The sequence below is a fragment of the Rutilus rutilus genome (assembly GCF_951802725.1).
Source record: "Rutilus rutilus genome assembly, chromosome: 25".
Lineage (NCBI taxonomy): Eukaryota > Metazoa > Chordata > Actinopteri > Cypriniformes > Leuciscidae > Rutilus > Rutilus rutilus.
This window is the reverse complement of record NC_140229.1, coordinates 6,323,018-6,333,833: the sequence shown is the minus strand read 5'-3', so window position 1 is coordinate 6,333,833 and position 10,816 is coordinate 6,323,018. Positions and strand designations below refer to the sequence as shown.

The 10,816-nt window shown below is 40.7% G+C and overlaps 1 protein-coding gene across 5 annotated transcripts in view; it reads right to left on the bottom strand.

Moving 5' to 3' along the window:
* Window positions 1-120: 120 nt before the first annotated feature.
* Window positions 121-10,816, bottom strand: part of kdm2bb (lysine (K)-specific demethylase 2Bb) — a 27,806-nt gene continuing 17,110 nt past the window's right edge. For 3 of the 5 annotated variants that reach the window (XM_084400858.1, XM_084400856.1, XM_084400859.1), the window contains 11 exons: window positions 10,100-10,467; window positions 9,631-9,717; window positions 4,734-4,985; window positions 4,500-4,643; window positions 4,253-4,339; window positions 3,789-4,091; window positions 2,857-3,677; window positions 2,330-2,493; window positions 1,869-2,030; window positions 1,458-1,676; window positions 121-1,173 (listed from right to left, as the gene is read on the bottom strand). In XM_084400858.1, the coding sequence (XP_084256984.1) occupies window positions 992-1,173; window positions 1,458-1,676; window positions 1,869-2,030; window positions 2,330-2,493; window positions 2,857-3,677; window positions 3,789-4,091; window positions 4,253-4,339; window positions 4,500-4,643; window positions 4,734-4,985; window positions 9,631-9,717; window positions 10,100-10,467 (2,789 nt within the window). In that variant the 3' untranslated portion in view covers window positions 121-991. The remainder of the gene's footprint in view (window positions 1,174-1,457; window positions 1,677-1,868; window positions 2,031-2,329; window positions 2,494-2,856; window positions 3,678-3,788; window positions 4,092-4,252; window positions 4,340-4,499; window positions 4,644-4,733; window positions 4,986-9,630; window positions 9,718-10,099; window positions 10,468-10,816) is intronic. The other 2 variants (XR_014626331.1, XM_084400857.1) reach the window with 2 other exon arrangements.

Here is a 10,816-nt window from a genome sequence, read left to right as displayed (position 1 = left end):
AAAACATAGGCGGGAATCAATCGTGATATATGATTCATGTATTCTTGAAATAATTAATTTTGTACACAAAAAAAAATCAAGTTGTTCACACAGTCAAGATTCCGTTTAGCAAAACTTCAATACTGGAAAAAATAACTATTTATTCAGGTCAAACAGTGCAAATACGTATTTCCCCAGATATATACATATTAAAGAAGCCAAGGTAAGTAATATAGTCGTATTGAAAAGAAAGTATCTGTAGAACATCTTATAACATTAAAGAACATCACATCTTAAATTAACATTACAGAAACATCTGCACAGTTACTATAGCTATAGATAGGAATCTGCTTAACTTTCCTACTGCGTAGAAAAAAGAAACCTTGTACTGACTGAATACTGTCAATAAAGTCTAAATATATTTATAGGAGTGCATTTAATACTGCACATAAAGTGTGAAATCCCTTCTGATACAAAAATTAATACTGCATGAAGCTTAACGTTTGCATGGTAACGAAAAAAGCACATGCATCTTGAATTTTTCTTTACTGAGAAAGAAAATAACAGTCAGTTTTGTCACTGCAACACTGCACTGTGACTATAAAAAACAATTTTTTTATAACATTTATGCAAAATATATATGGGTAAACATGCCTTTCAACAGCATTTTAACGTGGGCACTCTCTGCCAGCTGTGCCTTGTAAACTTAAAAAAAAGAAATCAATAAATGTTTGCCTTAGCAGCACAACAGATTAAAAAAAAAAATTTAACAAAAAAGAAAAGATTGAAAGGCAGAATTGGCCACTTGAGATGAATACATTTCTTCATTTGTGAGCTCTGGCGATGAGTTCAGGCATTTGCTTGGAGTGTGTTGTTTAGCAATTAGCCATTTTTCTCTGCTGGTTTTCTGTTGAGTGTGTTAGCCTCCACACATCCTGTGTTGTAAAAGTGTTAAAAAATGGGGTTGTTAGTTCCCTGGGTTGTGGTTCAAGTTATTGTCTGTCTTTGTTGACTAGCTCAGTTTGCTCAGTAGTTTTTCCTCAATAAGTCCGAACTGCACGCTGACAGACATCTCTGCGATGAACTGCTCGCAACCCTCTTTGGTCACCTGTTTGCAGTACCGCAAGTTAATGTGACAAATGTTTCCGCAGCGCTTGAAGTAGGTTAGTGACAGGTCTGTAACTTTGTTACAATCTGTGGAGAAAAGAAAAGGTAATTTAGAGCCCATAATGTCAATTGCTCAGACTTGCATCAGTTAATGCTTGACCTTAGAGGCAAAGTGATGAGTTGTGACCTTGCGTCATGCTTTTCCCAAGACTCAATCCATCAAATGTCAAGATAGTAATCTTCCAAGATCAAGGTGAACACACACACACACACACACACAAACACAATATGCATGGTTGTTTTCCAGCCCACTCAACTGTCCGTTAGCGTGTCTAACCTGTTATGTGAGGGTTTTAGTATTTCCTGTATACCTGACAGGTTGATGTGGGTGAGAGAGTCTCTGGTCGTGGTGCCGGCTGCCGTGAGGATGTTGACGCTCTGATCGGTGATGTGGTTACAGTAACTAAGGTCCAATTGAGACAGTGAAGGCATGTGTTTCATGATCAGCTTCAGGGACTCATCTGTGATGTCCAGACCAGCTAGACAGAGATCCTCCACATTCCTCAGTTTACTTCTACTGTCCAACTGACCTGGGAAACACAAATAAGCTTATTTGTTCCAAATCAATTTTTATACAAGGTAGCAGAAATGTTACTGTGCTACTTGCTGTGTACACATGGGGCCGCTATGAATTTGTAAAATAATAAGAACAAGAACTTCTAAAGGGTCAAAAGGACACATTTGTCATTGAACAAACAGCAGTTAATGCTATCATTCAGTACCTGGTCTGTTGTCTGTTGGCGGAGAGAGTAAGTCTCTTATCTGGTTGTCCTTGAGTCCCTCTACCCACTGCACATCTAGAGTTCTTAGCAAAGGACAACTGGATGTGCATAAAGCAGATACAGCTGCCCACGAGCAGCCTGCCAGCAACAAAACCCTCAGACCTGCCAGGAAACCAACACAAAGTAGTAATGCAAGTATTGGACTTGAGAATGGAGTTTGCATACATCAGGGGTGCCAGATCCTGTTTCTGGAGGTCTACATTCATACAGAGTTAATTAAGATCTTAATTAGCTTTGCAGGAAGGTAGATCTCCAAGGTACAAGACTGAGGTATAGAATACATACACACAAAGGGTACACCATCAGGAGACAATCCAGCTGTACAGTTAACCTGAGAAGCATTGAAACAAAACCGATTCCATGTTGAACAAATTAGGTGTTAAGTAAAAATGTGATTGTACCAGGTAATCTGTTGATTAGCCAGCTGAGCTGCTTCTTGGAGATGTTGGTCCAGCTCAGGTCCAGGGAGACCGGCTGTCTTCGGATAATGCCGCTCAGCATGAGAGGACTGATTGACTTGCACCGGTTAAGATCGATCTTGGTCCACAGTCTCTTATCACAACACCTGAGATCAAAAGACAGAAGACTTAACCTTACTATATTACCAAGTTGAGTTTAGCACTTGCTTGGAATACAAAACCTCAAGAATACTTAAAAGTCACTACTGAAATTGAAATTCATTCTTGTGACCCAAATCCAATTCAGTGTTTTCATTTTCATTGTTCAGGACATAGGTTAGATGTGTGGATAAGGCTGAGAGTAAGGTAGGGCCCACAGTAGACCAATAAAAACACATCCATGCTCACTTAGTATTGCAAGAAAGGGTAGACCTCTAAATGTGTGTTGCAGTATAAAATCTGTAGTGCAAATGCAACTTAAAAGCACAACATATGATGATGCTTTCTTTCCTAATTTCTGGAAGACATACCATCTGTTCCAGGTCTTGCAGACCTGCATGCAGACACACAGGTCTTGATGTGCGAGGTGGCTGAACACTGCCATCCACACCTCTCTGTGCATGATGTGATTCTTGCCATCATCTAGAGGCAGACGGTCCGGCGGGGGGCTGATCGGAGGGGGACGAATGACATGCCGCTCCATCTGAACACATTTCGGTGGAGAGCGGCAAGGTGTTGGCCGGAAGATAGGGGTAGGCGTAGTCCTGATCCAACTCGCCGGGGATTGTTCTCGCAAGGATCCGTTTAGCTCCCGCTTAGGGCCCAGCCAGTCTCTCAGATGGCTGCTGCCATTACTCAGTGGTTTCCTGTCCTCTCCATCACTATCTGGTTCTGTCTTCACCGTCCTGCTGTTTTGATGAGCCAGACGATCCTCGGTCTTTTGGATTTCCTGATTGAGTTGTTTGCTCAGTTCCTTGCTCAGTTCTTTGTTGGGCAGGCGAGGTTTACGTTTGGTTTTTCGCTGGATCCTCAACTGTGCATCAACACCTGTGTCGTTGCTGGGCCCCGCCTGGGTACAATGTCCCTGTGATTGGTCACCTTCCCATGTAGCAGAGGTCTTATGTAAAAGCTTCCCATTCTCCTCTCGGCTACTCTTCTCTTTCATTGTCTCCTCTTCTTCTTCCTCCCTTTCATCATCTCCATCGTCCTCTTCTGAGGGTACAAAACTGAAGGGTCTCCTGTCTAGTTCTTGTATTTTATCCTCATCATACTCCTCATCATCCTCTCTTTCTGTCTTGATCTGTCCCAGGACATTAGAGGTCGAAAGAGCATCAGGCTTTGAGCGCTTCTTCTGTGGATTTAAAAGAGGGTCAAAATACATGCTTTGCAAAAAATATTATGTCATCTCCATCTCTTATGTCAAATCTATGTATTTGCTTTTACTTATTCATTTTCTTGCTACCTTTTTCCTGACATTGGAATCTGAGTCCGAGTCCTTTTCAAAGAGTTTTCTCTTCCTGCGGAGTGGGTTGTCCTCCATTTTGGGGGAACGTTTCTTAAATGCGTCTTCTGACTTGCAGGTAGGATTGTCCTCTCGTTCTGTCTTCTTCTTCATGACAGGTGAAAGAGTAGGGGTGTAGGACTCCGTAGACATGTTCGAGTCCAGCTCTTCCTTTATGTCCCGGGTCGTTCGCTGCTCTTTGAGCAGAGAGCCAGGGAGATTGGAGGCGTACTTAAACCCTGGGCCTCTTTTTTGCTTCGTGGCCAAAAGGTGGGAAAGAATACAAGACGAATTTATATCAAATGCATTTAATGCGAAAGGTAATTTTTATATCTTAATAGTTAACACTGCCATCATCATTTACATTTTATGAAAATTGTTGAACCATCGTTTCGTGTGTCATTGGGTAGGACACTGATACTTACTTTTCCTATCTTTCCAGCATGATTACATTTAGGACACTCCCAGCAATTTGGCAACTCATCATTCACAACGCCACCCCCATCCTTCTCCTGAACAGAACAGAACAGAATAAGTTTCTACTCAACAGAACAGGAGACAGACCACATTGCATGTCTAAAGTGATAAGACAAAATGTAAAAGATTGTTTTTGCCATTATGGCTCAGCTATCACAGTTTTTAATTGTTTGGTGGCCTGATTAGGAAGACAACCTTCAAACATGCTGGATGGAGGATCTCATTGCAGATAGAGCACTCCATGAGCATCCAGTTGAACTTGTCCTCCTCATTCTCTACTGTGTCTTCTTTCCCAGCCTCTCCACACACCAGACACACAGCAGTGTGAGGTAGAACAGGCTGTAAAACACACAAAAAGCAGCAATTAGCTCTTCCAGACGTCATTCGGCAAATCGAGGGTCAAATCTGATGCTGAATACCCAGACTGACCGCTATGCACTGTCTCATGATGCAGGACTGCTTCATGCGGCCTGGTCCACCAAACTTCTTCATGTCCTTGCAGAAGTGGCACTCCCCACACTCTTTGCGCGTACATGCCTCACACTTCCTGCAGCGTGTTCGCCTGCGCCGGGCACTAGATGAACCACGACTGGATGAGAGCTTCACTCCACCTGCTGTCGAGCATGGAGCAGCAGATGGAGATGAGCCCATCTTGGGTTTTGGCCGATTAAGCGGCCGTGGCTGAAACATACAGAACATCAAAATTATTTATACAAGGAAAATGAGAAACATGATTAAACTATATTGAGGTCTCAAAATGATCAAACAAAAGTGATTACTAAAAAAGTTCGATAAAATATAAGTTAAGTCATACTGCGTGACACCCATTTCACATGTAGTTAACTGAACATGTTTGGAAACCAATCTGTTTATGATCTGCTTGCTGACTTTAGCAGTAAGGCAATGAAATGCCACATAGTCAAGGGAATACAAACATAATAAATGCTTCACATATCAACTTTCGGACACCACACTCTGAAAGTGGGATCATATGGTTCAGTTTTAGTTGTATGTGCAGTTATGCAAATTGTTTGTATGCCCTCGAGGCACTTTAAAGAAAAAGAATAGGAGAACAGCAGCACTGAACATGATTTAAAAAAAATTTACTACTCCGTGAACTCCGATAAAATCTGCCAACAGCTAAAGATAAGTCAGGATACAGCTGCAGGAACATGCATTAAACCAGTCAATAAATAGTGAACATTATAATTCCTCCTCACAGCATTTATGATAAACATGAACAGCATTTCCTTACTAGAAACAAATATATTCCAACACTAATGAATATAAGCGTGTGTGTATTTGCCATTCGATCTCCTTGGTGTGAAGAACTTTCCATTATTGATTGAACATTTATTTGTCTTTCATGTTCTTCTTGGCCATCGGGCCAAAATCGCAACAGTGCATTTAAACTATAAATCATAAGTGAGCATAATACATACACACTTTTATACTCCCAAGCAAGTCAAAGGGAATTATTCTCCAAATAGCAATATTCCACATCCCCTGGGTTTGCCATGTCCCCATTATATCAAGTCATGCCTGTCCCAGAACCCAAGGCACGACTTTCCTACAGCACCATGGGACACAATGTGATTGATGGGAATAAATCCAGCCTCCACCCTTTTTATGAACCTTCAGTAATGGAGAGGAAAACACGAACAATCGCATTAGCCAGAGGGGGAAAGTGCAACCCGACCTTCTCAATAGGTACTCTTCTTATAAACAGCCTAAGTGGATTTCTCGGCCTTTGAGAGTTGAAATTAGCTCTTCAGATGGAGTCAAAAGTCCTGTTTGCACAGAGCTTAGGATTTGATGCTTGTAGTAGAATTGATTTTTGCCTCGCTTGAGTCTTTCCTGCATGGATGAAATGCTGTTTAGTGGAGAGAGAGAAAAAAACAACATACTGCTAAAATCAGAAAGCAGAAACTTCTGTTTCACAACATATCAGATGTGATGTGTTATGAAACTGTGTTTGGAGGAAAACAGAAGCATGAATTCAAGCATGTGGTCAGCAGAGCCGGGGGAGCGGGAGATAGTTATGTGGCTGCCAGTGGGAAAAACATTCCAGGCCAAATCTAATATCTCTTGTTAATATGATGGAGGTCATGATTTTGCGATTGTAAGAGCTGCTTTCATCCAGATTTAAGACAAGACCTACAGGACCACCACTCAGAATCCAAGGTTCCAAGTAGAGGTCAACCAACTTATCGGTTTTGCCAATAACATCTAATTATTTTGGAACTATTGGATGTTGGCAAAAACGTATGCTGATTTTTCTTTCTTTTTTGCATGAGTCGACACTAGAGTATGACAGCAAAAATAAATCACTAACTCCTTGAGGGGTTAGCTGTCTCTAAATCTCTCATCACTATATCCAGATTTTTATCCACACTTTAATGCACATTTTGTCATTTTGATATCAGATCAAAATGGTTAGAATAAAATTGAAATGTTCAGAGCAAATTTCAAAAGCCAAACAGAGGAGGCTTATCAACAGTCACAAGACTTCCCAACGTTCCCAACTTATCAAAGTGAGTAAATGTTTCACATCTCAGTTCCAAGCCAAACTCAGCTGTAAATCATCACAGCTGAGTGTGCATGTATGACATGATAGATTAATACCTTAAACAGATTTGCTTGCTGTCATTAGAGCAGCTTGCAGACAAGGTCAAACATTATAGGCTGCATCCATCACGTTATAAAAACTGCTGCAGAGATGAAAGACCTCTAAGACAGGATTACTATAAATATTAAGGGCAGTCATGGATTTTGCTTGCTGTCTGGGATAGATGCGTGTGCGAAAGAAATACATATCCATAGTAAACAAACAAGCTGACACAAGCACTGAATATTATTCAAATTAATATTAATTAAAATTATTCTGCAAAAACAACAGAAAAAACAAAATAAAAATCACACCCAGTTTCAGGGACAATGAGTTGGCAAACTTTAATTGGTAGGGTGTGAAGTTACACTTGATATTTAACACTAAACTCACAAAACTGGATGAGGCAGATATCAGCAAAATAAAGTCTTTCCACTGCAGCCAAAATATCACAATACAAAAACATATACAAAGGTTGCAGGTCCTAAGCAAAAACTGATACAAATCACAAACTAGCTTGATCACTACTGTGTCCCTGAGAAAGTCACTTATTAAGTTAGTAAGGAAGTGTTTTGAAGGTAAAACACTTCCTTACTAACTTAATATACAATATACAAACATGACGTGTGTAGGGGGTCAATCCTCAAATAGTGTCCAAGACCAGATGTGTTGCTTCCCAAAAAGAAAGTTACATCTTATCCAGAATACACTTACAATTTCATAACTACAGGTCCAGGACTAAATATGTTCACAATAAGGAACATGTCTGAACTGTTTTTACTCACGCTGGCTCTTTGTCTTGCCCCTCCCCCATGCGCTCATCTTGTAGGACCGGCTCAAAGAGGCCCTTGTTGGGCTGTGGCCAAAAACAGTTAAAAATATCCTTGAAATTGAGGAAGTTGAATAACACAATGATCTATACAAATATCTGAACAAGCGGTGAGAGTAAGTGTACTCAATTGGACAAACATACTTTTGTACGTTTTAACAAACAGAAAGAGATCCTCATTTCATCCTAATGATGGATGATTAAATGATAAAGATCTAGCAGCTGTATCCTTTCCTCAGTGCTGTCGGCATTTGGGTTGAAAAGCGTTTGTACATTTACCTAGAAGAGCAATACAAAAGGATTCACTGGAACAGCCCAACCCCAAGGATAAAACGGACACGCAAACAGACATATGCAAAGTAATCAAAGAACTCACACGCCTTCGAAAACACTGCAGTGTGCATTAAAACATCAACTGTATCTGATAAACATACTGAAAGTATGTGTAGCTGCTGGCATAGCAAGTAATATCAAAACTTCCACAAATCAAGTGTCACCGATTTCACTTTCATCTGCAACTTCTGAAAGTACCTAACAACACCTTACAGCATCACGTAATGAAACTTTAAGTTCAGGTTTCAACAAACTGCAGCAATATTCCTTGAAGCAAAATGGCAAAAAAAACATTTGACCTTTCTACTGGAAATAATGTCAGAATGAACCAAAATGAGCAATAGGCTGAGTTTAGTCAACACTGAATTCTCGTGCTAGTCATATGTAGTTATCAGTGGTCACCATAAACATTTCTGACAGCTCCCTTATCACGTGTACTTCAGTTACATATGCAAATACACACAATACAATATTACAGCTGCATGCAGCCAAATTGCATCTCCTGTCTTCAAGTCTAAGGACCCATAGGTCCAGCTTAACATTGCTACCTGCTCAGCATCCGAGTTCTCATAATCCTCCTCGTCAGCTATCAGCGACATGGCCATGGCTCTTAGAGTCCTCTCAGTGCTTTGCTAACTGACATGGCTGTAGCTCCGGCTTGCTACTGGCTGTGAGACGGCACAGCCCTCCCTTCTGTTCCTTAGCCATCAGAGCACACAGGCTAGAGCAAGACATGCTCATGAATATGCAACAGGGGGAGTTCCAAGAAGTGGGAAGGGAGGAGAGCGGTAGAGCCAATGGGGGTGCAGTATGCAAAAATAGGCTCATTAATATGTGCCAACACAGCTTGGACACAACCAATAGGAAGAGGGCATGCAGAACAGAAGTGTTACATGTTCAAACAGGGTCATGAGGTAAAGAAGAGAGGCCAGTTGGGGCAGTATAAGGACAGATGGTATTTAATCACAAAAGACAGACACAATGGAGGCGAAAATTCAGCAGCTGGGCTTTTAATACACAAGACAGTTTTAGTGTTGTGAAGTGGAGGAGTACAAAAGCCATCATCCAGTCGTGTGTGTCACAGTCAATAGGGAAATAAACTAAAACAAGTCTATAAACACAGATTTGCATGTTATTGGTCAGGTCTAATTTTGGGGGACTGGCAACCCTTGCCTTGTGTCTGAAGCCGAGTCATCATTCCAGTGAAATACTAATGCAAAACATTGCTCCACCTTTTCAGGCTCAAATACAGAAATTCCATGATATTTCCACAGAATCTTCCTCACAACAAAAAAACTATTTCGTGGTACAACAACAAAAATACTTAGTGACATCAAAAACCCACTTCAATTTCAACAACTACTGCTTGAAAAAAAATCAGGAAGGAATAGAGAGGAGACAGCAAAACGTTTCATAACAACATTTTCTCCATATCGGTTTTGCAGTTATAATAGTTAACCGATGATGACAAAGATAAATATGCAAATCATATTAAAAGAATCTTGCTTAGCCACATATTTATGTTTTTTCTAATTGCTCTGCAAAAACATTCATACCTTGCCTGTCTTCTTCGGCCAGCATACAATAGGAGAACCAGTGATGGCCAACTTTGGATTGTCATCTGCATGTTCCTTCAAGACAACCTGTTCAAAAAGCAGAAGGAACAGAATGAAAAATAACATCAAATATTTTTTGAGAACTATGAAAACCAAAAACTTAAATATAGCTTAAAGTTTTAAAACATTTCAAATATTTAAAAATAAATAATTGGCCTAAAAATCATCTTTTAGATTTGCCATAAGAGTTTTTTTAAATCTTGTGCATATTGGAAATTTGTACGTGGTGTAGCCATGCACACAAACTATGTTTTCACCCACCTATTTTTATGCACATTTTGGGATATTGCAGCAGGTGTTTACTTCTATTTCTATATTATTCCTCATAAAAGGAGGCAGCAATGATGACGTCAATTCAAGGCATGATGTGAGAGACAAAACAAATGACAAGTGGAAAATGTGTAAAGACCTTCACGTCATCTAGCAGTGCTTGTGGATCCTCGATGCCCTCTGGAACACACCTCTTCGTCTCCGGAAGGGATTCCAGCTTCTCCACCAGGGCTTTGAGTCCACTCAACTCAAACTCTGTCAAGTGCGTCCATTTACCCGAGTGCTCTGTTCCAGGTGAGCCAGACGGAGTCTTGGGACACTCTGAAGGGAGGGACTTGGAGCTGTCATCAGAATCATTGGCTGGAGGTTTGAAGGTCTGATAGGGAGGGACAGCTGAGGAGGGCTGGGTCACCCCCTCTGTCCTCTCTAACTGCGTCTCACACGAGTTCTCCTCCATGTCCAGCCGGGGAACAGCGACGAGACACTCGGTTACAAGCTTGGGTTCAGCTAATTAGGGTCAGAAGAGAACACATGCTACTTGGAAAATCTTCCCGAAATCACCAAAAAAGTACACAAAAACCAGAAGACATCATGAGCAAGACTAGGAATCATCTTGATAAATGTTGGTACGAGTGAAATAGGAAAACATGATAGGAACTTGCATGTACTCTCTGAGATTGAAAATGCAAAGAAAGGCTCATTTAAAAGATTGGTGTGATCAAAATTGGTACTCATAAATCCTCTCCAATAAAAATGTATGGATCGTTTCTGCACAGTCCACACTTAATGTTAAAACGCTTGTATTTCAGTCCTACTCCCGAGAATCATGTCCCACTCCCGCTAAACATAAGTCATA